Source organism: Xiphias gladius, chromosome 23 (assembly GCF_016859285.1).
Source record: "Xiphias gladius isolate SHS-SW01 ecotype Sanya breed wild chromosome 23, ASM1685928v1, whole genome shotgun sequence".
NCBI lineage: Eukaryota > Metazoa > Chordata > Actinopteri > Istiophoriformes > Xiphiidae > Xiphias > Xiphias gladius.
Window position 1 is genome coordinate 19,358,048 of NC_053422.1, and position 14,738 is coordinate 19,372,785.

Consider the following 14,738-nt stretch of genomic DNA (forward strand, 5'->3'; position numbering starts at 1 on the left):
CCTCTCTCACACCAACTTCCACCCACTCTCCCCGCTCTCTCTGTCCCTGTATTTTACATTTTTCCTCTCTTTTTCTCGGCCGCCCCTATAGGTCAGCAGCATGGATGTAGATGAACACCTTTACCTTTACAGGAGACTTAAAGGAGGTCCCATTACATGCATGACATTAAGTAAAATGTGAAAGCAGCGGCAAGCTCACTTTCATTTTGTTGTTGTCAAAATTCAGGTTAATTCAGGACAGTCTTCCTAATAGCATTGGGGCCACGCAACAGTGATTAAACATGATCTTTAATGAAATATTGAAGAACAGTCCTGCTGCAATTTAAGCAAAGCCTGATAGGTCTGCCCGCCAGGATCTACTGAACAGAAGGAAATAAGAGAATCAGGGGGGGAAGAAGACAATATAGTCCTAAATGAACAAAATGGCCTTGTACCACCTGCTAAGCATCGATCAGTAGCCAAGGGGACTAATTGATAATGCATTATTAGCTGCTACCCCATAATGGGATTAGTATTTTATCCTGTCCTTGATTGCAGGACAGAGGGGAAAGGATTTGGCCATGAAGCAGTGAAAAACAGATGGCAAGGTGAATTGTTCCCGTGACACATCTGCCAACATGTTCTATTAGGCATCGCAGGCAGGTCAGCCTGGTGTCTGCATCCGTGTGTGTGTGTGTGTGTGTGTGTGTGTGTGTGGAGGTGGACCTTTCTCAAAGCAGAGCAACACACCCAGAGTGAGAAGGGAGTCAAAGTGGATTTAATTGAAGCCTGTGTTTGTCTGGCCTTGAGACAACTGCAAGTGTGTTCGGAGCAGTTTGACAAAAGTGAGGCAGGCAGAATTAAACACCAACCAGCTGTGGTGATTGAGCTCTCCTATAGACTCACCTCTTGGTGTCTCCGACCTTGTGTAAGTCACATTTTTATTTGGAAATTTGGAGTATCCAGGGTCTGTTCCTTTGAAGTTGGTCTTGACATGCAGGAATAATACATTTCAAAATTAACTGCAATTAGTGGAACAAAAGTGAAAAAAAATGATAATTACCATTTGTCAAACAACAACACTGGCATTCCAGTCTCCCACACGCGCAGCCTTTGTCCTTCCACCAAAACATTTCCCACGTCAGCCTCGCGCTTTGCTTTCTCTAAAGTAATTTTGTATTTGTCAGTCTCACAAAAGCTGTGCCCTTGCTGGAAGTCGGAATACATTCAGCATTCTTAGTGGTTCTTTCTTTCACAACAGTTCAAGTTATTTATTTAATGCGTCTGGTAAAGACAGTCATGTTATTAACATAGTCTTTCGAGCCTGTATTTGTATATTGCGTGTGTAGTGCATTCGGTGGTATGTGCACCAAAGCATTTCAAAAATCTGTGTGATTATGGTGAATCATTTTTAAATTATAATAGACTCCTGCTCCTTTCTGCTACATAGTGTACACTGAATGATAATTTTGAGGTGCTCAAGTAAAGTACATTTCCAAAGGCACACTATAGCCTGTCTAACTTTCTGGAAAGCGGCTTGGCCCTCAGAGCTACATGAAAATATTTTTTCTCAGATCTGTCTAACTGTAGTTCTAAGCTCTCTGTGCCCTAACCGTGACATCTGAATAAAATGTGGTCTGTATGCTGCAATGAAATGCAGCACATGCATTACCCAGGCCACTTGTACTGCCCTTGTGCTGAGCAAATAGAGGCCAAAGTTGCAAATGTGCTTGGATTCCACAGTGTGACTGAAAATGTGCCTTTTTACACAGTGGGAGTCGGAAAGGAGCAGAAAAGAGCTGGTAAACTTCCTCCCTGTCATGTTATTTTTGATAATAGGCAATGAAGTTTTTCATATTTTTGTCTTTTTACATTTTTTACTGTAATGTAATTTTATTTTTCAACTTACCTCCATATCCCTTGGAAATTAAGGACGTGAGTGTTTTGCTGACAGAGGGAGAGAGAGTGGGACTTTGAGGTGTAAATCCGCACCTGCTCTGCTCAAATTCGTTTAAAAATAGTGGAGCTGGGACGTGTCGTGAGGGAGCTGACAGCTAAATAGTCCATGGAGATTTTTGATAGGCAGAGCAACTCAGTGGCTGACAGTTAACGCTTTGTGTGTTTGGCCCTGAGGAGACTTTCAGTATAGATGTTTTACACACTCCTCCAACAAACATCAACTCGCCGTTCTCCTCCTTTTAAACCAGAAGCTGCAGGGTGTCCTGGGTATGGGATAGTGGTGGCATAGTGAAAGGACTATTTTATGCAGTGAGGGAAGAAGAATAGCTTCAATCTTCCCATCAAGTGCTGTGTAAAATACGAAAAGGGGAAAAGGAACTTTTCTGTGGAAGTGTCACAAATAAGAGGTAGATGCAGGTGGGATGTAGCTTTTATAACCAAATGTATCTAAACCTGTATAGTTTATATTGTACTTTCAGAATTTGCTGCATAGTCTCAAGTAAACCTACAATGGATGGACCGTATATACGCAGGCTGATACACTATGGGTCGAGTGGGTGACAGAGTGAAAAAACAGCCAGGCAAATGTGTTCTGGCTCATTTTTAAGGTAGAAAATTCCAAGGCAATCATGAGCATGTTCCTGCCCACATGCAACACTTCTGGAATCAGCATTATGTGGTCAATGTGTTGACCACAAACACACAAAGAAGAAAAGGCAGAGGCAACGCTGCACGTGTTTGAGTAAACCTTTTCGTCGGACCGGTTGTTCAATGAAGCATGCTCACAACAACAAGAGCAGGAGCCCTGGTCTGGGAGCCATCAGGAGGCAATCTTGAGGATTTTATGTGATTCAAATTAATAATTCATTCATTCACGCTGTTTCAGACCATGTGTTTGTTTTCTGAAGATGTTTATTTTTTATTATTCTGTCTTTCAAGAGACCTCAGAGCAACATGTATTTAAAGGGCAGACAAAGGGCAGAGATTGTCAATATTCAATCAATTTAAATTCCAGGACATTTCCAAGAATATATTTGAAAATTAAATAACAAGCTGTGTTTAGGAAACAAGCACTGGGATGTGTTTACTGTCAGTTGTGTCCTTTGCTCTTGTTACAGTCAGCTCTCCCTCAAGCTAGTTTTTGTTTAATGGGGTCACGTTGAGGAAAAAAGCCAAACATTCATTGATTACTACTTCTAAATTGTGATGATTTGCCGCTTTATTGTGTCATATATGATAGTAAACTGTATCACTTTTGGTTTTGGTTGGGCAAAAGAATGGGAAAATGGAATGGAAAATTAGTTGCAGCCCTTCTTTTGATTTTTGCAAAGATCATATCTCTTGTCTTTATAATCATAATTTTTAAATCACATATCTGGTTTTCTCCTTTGTTTTCTGCTGCTGCAACACCACCTCCCAACATCTGCTACCTGTGATATCAAACCAAGCTCAGGGGTCCACTCTCTATTTTCACTCCATTTTCTCAATTTTTAGCATCAGGTTATTTATAAAGTCCACATTTCTTCATCTTGCATCTACACTATTAATAATTAATACAGTCAAATTTGAACAAAGAAATAAATATTTAAAGGCTCAATCTCTTTGCGGTCTACAGCACTTCATCCCCTCATGCGTAACAATACAGTTGATTTTGGACTCAACAACATGGTCCAAGTTAGAATGGTAACCGTGTAGACTCAATATCATGTGACCACTGGGGCAACTCGGGGGGTTAGAACAAATTACAGGCTGATGCTGTTAACATTTTACAGGCATTTTAAGATCTAGCTTCCATTTATTACACTTCAGGATATGTAACATACACAAAGATTTTTTTCCATTCCAGGATAGAAAGCGCAGCTTTTTTATATATTTTATATGTATATGTATATATTTTTATATATAAAATCTTCTACATCGTGAAACTTTTTCATCATAAAATATTGTTCTATTTTCACCATTATGCGAGGCTACCTAGTAAGTCCCAATTCAGCCGCTGCTGTCTGCTGGAAACCTCTTGAGTGTCATTGTCAGAAGCTGGTAGGTAAGACTTGAGGGTATTACTTTGTCCCACACATCTTTAGGAACGATTGATTTACAGACCGACAACCGTTCTGTATTCACGTCCTAGCACAGTGCTGATTCTGACTGTTTGAAGGTTTCTTATGATGTTGAATGTCATTGTTTTTCATGCCTGCTCAGCCATGGTATTACAAATTGTTAACATATCATCATTACTTAACAAGGTAAAGCAGCTCATTACCTGTGAGGCAGGAAGGCTGCACAGTGGTTAGGAGCTAAACTGTATGAATTTTTTAGCAAGAGGATGAACTCAAGTTTGAAGTGTAACTGATAGGTACTTGCTAAAATATTCACTCATTCTGAAAGATTGACTTCTATTGTGTCCTGTAACCCCTTTTTATATGAATTAATCATTTTTTCACTTAATCTCTGAAGTACTGCTGGTGCAAGAAATCAATATATTATCATTTCATATTCATCAGAGGAGTTTTCTCACCTGGTACAACTATTTAGAATGACACTAAATATAAACACTGTCATCAAGGGGCTATTGGTGACATCAGTTATAAATAGAAAGAGAAACAGTTGTTAAATATAGATGCCAACTTTAGTGTACTTTGTTTGATTGGAAATAGGGAGCTAAATTATTCACATACAAACATTATGTTTATTTAGTATAAGTTACAATATGAGTCATTATCGACAAACACTGTATGTTATCATAAGAACAAATATGAATTTTAGTATTTCAAAGCACATCAAAAAAGTGAAAAAAATTTGTTGAGTTTTGTAGAAAGAATTTTGTAGCCTGTGTGTTCCTCCAGGCTGTTTACTGAACGCTGTCTGTTGTTGTGCTGAATATTTACATTCGCCCACACACCTTCATTGGATTACCAAAAACCTCTGCTTTCTAACTCAGACAACAATGCCGGCTAAAGGCCCAAGAGGGACCGACCGTTCGGGAGGAGGGAGGGGAAAACCCTAATGCAATTTGTATGGCACAGAGCACTTGGCAACCAGATGGGAGCCAGGCTTACTTACCTGCAGCAGCTTTCCTTATTTACTTTGGCACCCAAGGCCATGTCAGACAAGGTGGAGAGAAACATGTTAGCTGGAGCAAATTATCACGGCTTTCATGTGGCTAACGTTCTATCAGATCCTCCCACTCTGCAGAATGTAATGGAAGCAGAAGCAAAGTGCTCAGGGCCTTCACCTCTGACGTGTTCTCAATCGAGGTAGGACAAGGTGTGTGTGGGAGATAAAGGAGCAGGTCCCAGTCACTCCTAGCCTGAAGACTGTGGCATCTAGAACATTCTGCTCTTTCCAATCATCAGGGTCAGGATAGTGGATGGAGAGTAATTACAACGAGGGCCCCATGGTAAGGGCACTGTGGTAAATCACAGCACTGCCTCTGTGTCTGTGTGTGTGCGTGTGTACATGTGTATGTGTGTGCTATTAAGGAAAGGTTAGGCAAACTAATTATGGAAGGACAGTGTAAATAGAAAAATCAATTGCTTTAAATTAATATCCATTTGATGCAATCGCTTTGGTATGGTGGCTAGCGAGCAGATATAAATGTGAAATATATAAAAAGAAAGCTAATTTTAATGTCTGGCATGTGATGTCTGCGCTCAGCGACAGGGATAAGCTATTCTGAAGTTGCAGAATAGTACATCAATTCATTATCACGTTCCAAACCTGTGAACACCTGTGTAACTAAAAACACAATTTGAGCGTCATTTATGTATACTGCACAGTGCATTGTTGTGAGATCCTGCGTGCACTTAGCGAGGTGTTGTGTCACTGACAAATATGGCAGTGAAATTTCTTGCAGAGTGAAGATATCACTCTCCTGGGGTATACAAAGTGTGTACATTATTATTCCTTATTACTACTGAACCCAAACGATTTTCACTCAGAATCTATTCCCCTCACATATTGCTGTGTTCAAGGGACCTGTACTACCTATCACTTAGTAACGGACACAGAATTTCACAACAGGGACGTTGCTCCATTACTTTCATTAGTGTCTTCTTCTGTCCTGCACCATTTACTCTTCTCACCCCGCTGTCGCGACTCCACCTAAGTCTCCTTGGAATGGTATTGGACTGAACCTAGCCGGATTGATTGGAGCGCTACCTGCTTGCCTGTTTGTCAGCCATGAATAATCTTTAATGACATTCAGAGCATCACCAGGGGCCTTGCAGCGTGCATTCATTGTGGAAAATGGACAGCTCAATCAAAAGCACCTCTTGAAAAGCTGGTCATAACCGTAGGCAGAGCCTTGACCCAGAACACTGTCCCACTGACTTGAGTCGCAACCTCACCAACGTCGCTGAATGGGAGGCCCGACTGCTGTATTCCCCGTGAACTCTGGGTGTCTTTTTGCCTCCCTCCTCCCTCTGATCCCGTCTCTTTTGCTGTTTAATAGAGCCATGCTTCACTCAGAAGGCCACCTTATCCTTGTTAGGAGACAGACGCTTATGGCACCCCCTGCCATTCTTAGCGCTCCACATCGGGTTGTGTGGGCCACCAATCACTGCACTGCTTAACATGGTAATAGATGTCTGAAGACTTGATGATAAAGCAATTGTGACCTTGGTTTTTTGACCTGGGGTTACTTGGGATTATTTACACATGGAAATATTGTCAAAGTTGTTACAGTGAAAAGAATTTCAGTTTTTCCTTTTTAATAAATTTGTAAAACTTAAAAAAAAATTCTGTTTTTGCTTTGTTGTCATGGGGTATTGAGTTTAGATTGATTTAGCGACTTTAGCAAAAGGCAGCAACATAACAAAATGTGAAAAAACTGAAAGGGTCTGAATTCTTTCCACATGCACTTTATATATCTGTTTTGAGACTGATTTCAGCAAGCTCTTTAGTTCCAAATTTTTTTTTTTTTTTGACAACCCGGCTTGTGTCGGGATTTCTTTCATGTAGGAGAGGTAAAGTAATTGGTCTGAGGACATGCGCATTGTTGGTCTCTGGACACTGGTGGTGCTGATGATGACACTGATGCCATCCAGTACAAAGAAGAACCACAGGAGGAAATGAAACACTTAGAGCTTGCTTTTGACTGGTTGCCAGGATGTGCAGACAGTGCATTCTTAAAAGCGTTCATCTGTGATGTCTCCCCTCAACCATTGTGAACTCTCTCCCTTGAAATGGTGCATTCCCCTGATGTAGAGTCACCCAGCCCTAATCCTCCTATATCCACTGATGAATCCCAACCACACACACAGTAGGGATGCTGCCTAATTGAATTTCCTTGGTCACAATGAACACAAACTCAGGACTGCAAGTTCCAGTCCTTTTGCCTTTGATAAACAAATGACCCCTATGGAATTGAGGTCACAGCCTGCGAAAACAAGAGCGAGGGAGAGAAAAATAAAGTCCCGCACTCAGACAAGCCCAATATCGACTCACCCCGGGCTCAGTCCAATGATGTTTACCCTGTGTGTGTTGAGCCCCTGTTGGCTCGGGGGAAGATTCATCCTACAGCCCTCCCCACACGCGTTAACACGTGGAGAAAGACGACTGTGCTCTTGTCTCTTGTCACAGTTTGACTTCCTTCCCATTAAGTCTTACTGTTTGAGTGGAGTGCATGTGTAAATAATCTTGCTTTGCCACAGATTAGAATAAAACACAATACAGTAAATGTTGTTGCGTCCTTTATGTGCTTGTTTGTGCCAGTGGATCTTGTAATAGCTTGTGTTGTACTCCATTGCCTGGAGACTTTGCAACGTGCTCCAACATACAATAGTAAGGTCAGTTAATTCACGAACTCAGCCATTCTGCATCTATTCCAGTCTTTTTTATCTGTTCCATTTCATTTGTTAAAACTTGGGAAGTCTTGAGGCAGAACAGTGTGTTTGCTTTGGTGTCTCAAAGCGTGAGTCCCAGAGTCCACAGATTGGATGATTTTACAGATGCTCCTTTTTGTATTCAAGCTCTGCATGCACTGTCTGCCTTGCACAGATGTTTGTTGAACGGATTGTCACAGGATATCATTGGGAGTGAGGGGCACATGTCACTCTCACTTTTCAAAATCATATTTGGTTACCCCCCTTTCAGTTTAGGTTTGATTTACTTACTAAAATCTCTCCAGACATTGTCTACTTACAAAGAGCAGTGGCTGATTTAAAGCTTTTTTTTTTTTTTTTTTCCCTTGGTTTCGTTTGTCAGGGAACATACAACGGTTTCCCCACCTAATTGTTGGAGGTTTTTGGAACTGTCTGCCCTAAAAAGGGCTGAAAAGAGAGCTGTCATCTCTTTTGCATGTATTTTAGGTTAAAAAAGATAATTTAATCTATGTTTTTAATTGCTGTTAATATTCTCCTAAAGAGATGCTTGATTTGCCCGTCAATCAAAGATGAGGAAATAAAGGAGAGTACTCTTGTACGTAAGATGGAAATACTACATCAGTTATCATCAAATGTCAACTCTCTATCAAGGAAACTAAACAAGTTGAACACTTGGGAAGTCTCAACATGTTGCCAAGTAGAGGGAACAATGAGGGATTTTTTGTAGCATTGTTACACAGGGAACAAAGTTGATTAAGGAAGTAGGTAAGCGCATTAAAAACACAACAGGTTACATAGAATAACTTAATTTACATTGCATAAAAGCATTGAATTGTTTGAAGGACTTTAGTGTGTCCATCCCACGGCTGAAACCTACCCAACTAATGCAGTAACACAGGAGATATGTATGCTTTCCATCGGTGGGAATTGGTCAGTGAGGCTCATCCAAACCTAGATTCAAAACTGTTCCTGACCATAGCTTGACATTAAGTTTAGCACTGCTTTACTTTATTATAAAAGAATGAACACAATAAGTTTCTATACTGTATATTCTGTGTAAGTGTAGGATTAGTATATTCTTACTAGATAAATATTACAGAATTAGAGTAACCCCTTTAGCTGATATTAGCAGTGATAATAAACCATGGATTCTGATTTAGTCTCAGAGCTACTGTTTTTTAAAGGAGCCCTTAAAAATGATTAAATTTGCTTCGTATAGTCTGCCTTATTAAATATTCAGTGCAAACATTGCGGTGACCACTTTAAAAACAAAGAAAAATATACTGTAGAGAAAATATTTAAAGAAAGACAGGTGCAATTCTGTGGTTTATTAGTGTGTGTCAGGAACTGCAGCTGTAGACCCAGGTCTTATGTGTAAAGCACCAGCACAAAATGAACTTGTAATGGCAGTCTGGTATGAGTGTGTCTAGTTTATGCTTAGTTTATGTGTGAAGTGGTATTAACTACCAGAAGACAGGAGCTTACATCTGGTATTGGCAATAGTATGACTGTGTGTGAATGGTAGGTTGTGTGTGTGTGTGTGTGTGTGTGTGTGTGTGTGTGTGTGTGTGTGCGCGTGTGTAAGCATGCATACTTTTGTCTGTTTGTCAGTCCCTCATCATTTCCATGCAGTGTTACAAGGCTTGAAGATATATACTTCTCAAATATTCTGGGTAAGCCCAGCCAAGTAAGTTGCCCCATTTCACTCCAATAAAAATAAACTCACCAGGGTTCCAGCTGTAAGACCAGGATTCATACAGTGTCAATCGCATAATCGCCTTTAAAATTTTCACAGTAATTTCACTGAGGTTTGGGATATGAGCTCATTTATAAATGGGCTGCAGATCAAACCGAAGGCTAAGGGAATTGTGTCATGTTTTAATTATCGTTTAACAGGAATGTTAAGTGCACTCACAGTATTTTGCAGGAAAGGAAGTGTAAATTTCCTTTTTAATTCCTAAAACCTTGGAGGCCGCTGGGCATACTATTAGAAATCGATATTGATATAATTGAGTCATAAGTGTGTCTGCCCCATTTTCAGAAAGAGACAGCTTTCTATGAACAAACAGTGAACTTGACGTATCAGTTATCTTTGAATGATTAAGTCTTGTTTTACTTGCACCCTTTCCAATGGAATAGTTTTGAAAACAACAAAAAATGCAGCCTGTCCAATTATTATTAACTGCTATGAAATTACTGTCCTATTTTGTTCACAAAGTGATGAGATTATTTTGTCCTACTTATTAATTGGAGTGAAATTGGACAGAGTGACTCACAGCAGTGTTACTGGAAGGTGTCAGACACAGAAAGCAGGTAATTATGGAGACAGGAAGAGATAAGGAAACAGAATGCAATTACCCTGGCAAGCGGAGCTTCAGATTGCTCTTCATAGGATTTCTCACCTCAGGTTGCTATTGTTCATTCTTTGCATCTCTATACAGATCTTTCTTTCCTCTACCCTGTAGCTCAAAGAAAGAGGAAGGTTTGCATTAACCAAATAAATTTCCGCTGTAAGTAGAGCCATACAAATTATACTGACATGGCCTACTGCTGAATTTCAAATGTATGTATTCAAAAATATTTTTCGAAATGATTTTGCGTACGTAAACTGTTAGGAGCACAGTTTAAATCAGGGCCATCAGATTCTTCTATTGTTCTTCACATCCAAGCCTGTAGGGATTTCTCAGAATTTAGTTTCATTTAACTTTCAGGTTTGAGGGCACGGATTTTACTAGTTTTTCACAAAATATACTGCAACTGTACTACTATTGATGCAGTATTGGATTTACATGTAGAATATATTCCCTTTTTTAAGGATTATATGAGGATATTAATGACTAACACGTAATAACAAAGGCACACTGTGCTTTGGATTGCATGGATCGGGAATTCAAGTGTTGTTCCTGTTGTATAAGGTACATGGACATGTTTTTTACTTCTCATGTTTTATGGGGAAAGCAAAAATTCTGCCCTTCTGCTGATTTGAAGGAAGAAGGAGGATTTCTCCAACTCCATTTGTTCATTCTCTATAATGCCAATTTTGTTACTTTAGCCATTTGTTTTAGCTTTTAGGATCTCTCTCTATGCCACAAACACTCTATGCAGACACATCACACACTCTTTCTCACACACACACACACACACACACACACACACACACACACACACACACACACACACACACACACATCTAATAGAAGAGCAGGACTTGAGAGAGAGAAAGAAAGAGACTAAATGAGCCAATATAAACATACAAATATAAAATTTTCTCCTTTTTGTGTTAGAGAGCATGTCGGTGAAATCTCACAGCACAGGGGGTGTTGTTGACGCTCAGAGTAATGCTTCAGGGATGGATTCACTGCACATGTACTCACATTTACTATTATCACATATAGCAAAATCTACCACATTTAGACACTAATACATTGGCGGGGGAGGGCAATCTGCCAGTGACCCTTAGAGCTACGTATCAACATATGGCTGCTAGCAATGGAGCCACTTCAATTTCTTCCCCGACATCTCATGTCGCCGCTGGGCCAGCTTGCACTGACACAGGCCCCTGCAAAGCTGCACACAGTTGCCCCAAATTGTTTATGAAAAACTCCCCATTTTTGGTTTGATGGACGCTCTGTATCAGCACAAGTGCTTTACGTAATTGCTGTGTACATTAATGGCCTGATAGGCGCCACTTAGCCAAGGTTCAGTCAGCTTCAATCAGGGGATGGAAATGATCACTGCAGACAGATCAAGTGTGTGAGGGGAGTGCAAGAGTGTCACAAAATGCTTTTATGTAAATTGCGGTTGAAGAATGGCTCTCCATCAAGACTTAAGAATATACAGCAATGTACATATATGCTACACTGTCAGTCTTGGGCATGTGTCCTCCGTGACTGTAAAATGCTCGGTGTTCATATGAAAGGTTCAACACAAATCTCTCCGAAAAGACCCTGTTGAGAAAAGATTAGATGGAGAGAGAGCTGGAAGTAAAATGTGGCAATCTCTTCATCAGAGTGAAAAGAAAGTAGGACGCATGGGTAGGGATCAAGGTCGAGGCTCAATATATATAAATATATAAAAATACCTCTGGATAACAGGTCCCACCTAAAAGGTCAACAGAAAATGAAATGAAATATTACATCTCAAATATCAAAGAAGACAAGACTCTCACAACACTATATTGTTGTGCAGGGAAGCGTTGTCTTTGCTTTCTTCATGAAAAGCAATAAAGCTATTTTTGCCTTGCGTTACAGCAGCATCACTTATATCAACACTGTTGTGGAAATGCTCCATAGATTGTGAACTCTTTGCCCCTCCTGGATTTTCATAATAGGGAAGCAGGTTGCACTGAGTATTTTTGTTTGTAAAGGGTTTGTTTAGCGCTTCCTTGTTCCTTCCCAACTGTTGCTGTTTTAACGCCCTCCAAATTACACCAAGGATAGCTGTGAGGCTCTCAATTTCCTCAGTTAACAAGCACTCTGTTTATATATGATTATGGTTCTCTGCTTGTTAATTCAGCTTGGCTTTTTTAAATTACTTTGCCGGTTTAGTTCAAGATACAAAATGCATTAAAGGATTCCGTTGAGCTCATTTGTTTTCTTTCCGTTGAGAAATATTTACTGTCATTTCATTCTTCGCTACCGTCAAATGAGCTGATCGGGATAAACCTGCGCTCATTCAGCTTCCACATTGACCATTTTGACGGTTGTTCCTGTGTTTGCTTTGCAGCGCTGCCAGTCATGCAGGTGACAATTGACATCACCAGACAGCAGGTGGAGAAGATCTTCGGTCTTGATGAGTACTGGTGTCAGTGTGTCGCCTGGAGCACCACCGGAACCCAGAAGAGCCAAAAAGCATACATCAGGATTGCTTGTGAGTGCACTTTCAAATGATCACTGTGTCAGTACAAAAGGCAAACACTGGCTAACAAGGTGTTTACATATTCCATGTCAGTATGTAATAAGAGTATATTAGTGAGATGATTTTTCAAATCGAAGGGACTAAGCTTCATTTAACAATTAGCCCAGAAGCTATTATGATCTGATGCACCACAGTGTTTTAGTGTGATTACAATTCATTAAAAACTTCTTCCTATGATTCTACTTACAAAAAGAAAATATCAGAACCTGGCAGAGAGAAAAAGAGAGTAATGCATCTGTTTGAAGGCAGTCTGAACACTAAATTTGAGTATTCATGGGCATATTTTTCATTTGATACAGTACATCAGCAATGATTCCTATGAAAGAAAACTGGAATAAAAACAGATATGAAATTTACTGCTGTGCACCAATCATAAATCTGTCTGGGGAACATAGACACATCCCTTGCTGCAGCCTCAAAGCTTTATTAGAAGAAGCCATTTTACATTTTAGTATTTTATAGCATTCTGTCTATTAGTTCTCAAATAAATATGCATTATTCCAGACAGAGCTGAACATAGCACTGTCTCCAAACTACCAGATGTTGTGAAAACACACATTCATTATCCAGCCCGGTGCACGTGTACACACATCCACATTCACAAAGCTTTGAGCCTTCCAGGACTGTTATATCTAAAGTCTCCCCCAGTCCCATTGTATCAGCTTTAATTAAATTGAATGTCGTGATACTCTCTGCTTGTCTTAATGTTTCTCTCAGTATGATTGGTCAGGAAAGGCTCGACATCTGTTTAAAGGAATTCACCGGCGGTTCACAGCCGCACCCTCTGCCCTTCGCAACACAATAACATTGCTTCGCTCTGAGTCAAAACCCCGGGTGAACACATGAAATTTGCGCCAACCCACCAGCTCACAGCAGCCTGTCTAGCTCATCAAATACAAATAGACCTGCATTTATTTTCTCCACAAGAAATAAGCATTGCCAGTTTTACCTGTGTAATTCACAGTCTGGGCTTACGGACAAATATATAGCAGAACTTGGTACAACACTAAGAGTATTCAATGAGACGTAATGTGAAGCCCAATGCAGTCAGCCAGGCTTGCAGGAGCTCTTGTGCAGGCGCTTCGGGGCTTTGTTTTCATGTGGCTGCTCCAAGCCCTCATACAGATGGAAGCTGGAGGCTGGCGGATGCTGGAGAGAGTAGAACGGGTGGGAGGAGAGGAGTGAGGGGTAATGCAATTGCTTTTTGCTTGATGCCGGGCCCCTCTGGCAGCAGACAAGCATCTCTGAACCAGCCAGGCAGCCTGTAATAAGCAACATGGTTGGTGCCACCGATCCCTGTGTGGCTTAGGGGCCAACTGGAGTGCGACATGCTCAGCGAGGTCATGGATGGACGTTTCAAGAGTGGAAAATTTAGAAACATCACCAGCCAGGGACGGACTGGCAACAAAAAGCAGTACGGGAGTTTGCTGTCAAGCAGCCCCACTTTGATACACCAAATTCGAACTGGCACAACATGTTTGTCAATCAATGAATCATAAATTTTGTATTCCTTGCGTTAGGCTAATATGTAAAACAATGAAAATAATTTTCCTCCACATATTTGTCAATAAAGAAAGCGAAAATTCAAGGTTGAATTAATGAAATGATCACCTGACACCTAATTTTACTTAATAGCCTGCTGTCACTATCAGAATTATTTAAGAAATATTGCAAAACAGTCAACAGTGTTTAAACGCAGATCTAAATTAGAACCAGCAGACCCTATCCACAGGAGCAAACTATTCACACTGAACATTCACACAAAGCAATCTGTATTAACAGCAAACTAAATTCACATTAAGAACATTATATTTACACAATATCACACAGAGCACACTACATTCTTAATGTTTTTTTGTTTTTTTTTTTGCGATTTCCTTTCTGAAGAGTAGAGTGAAAGATGTTGGGGTTTCATATGTCTGAGATTCGCCCATGAATGGTGAGAACATAATAGGCCACTTGAAAGCTGCAGACAGATCTCCTTAGCATGTCGCTCAGGTATCTGGTTGGTTACTCATCATGGTTGATGGACTCTTGCTGCCCATTACATTGCCCTGG

General features: G+C 40.4%; 1 protein-coding gene across 5 annotated transcripts in view; it reads left to right on the forward strand.

The window, feature by feature from the left end:
* unc5a (unc-5 netrin receptor A) overlaps positions 1 to 14,738 on the forward strand; it is a 132,137-nt gene that overhangs the window by 75,127 nt on the left and 42,272 nt on the right. For all 5 annotated transcript variants that reach the window (XM_040119726.1, XM_040119721.1, XM_040119723.1 and 2 more), the window contains one exon: positions 12,489 to 12,632. In XM_040119726.1, coding sequence (XP_039975660.1) covers positions 12,489 to 12,632 — 144 coding nt within the window. The remainder of the gene's footprint in view (positions 1 to 12,488; positions 12,633 to 14,738) is intronic.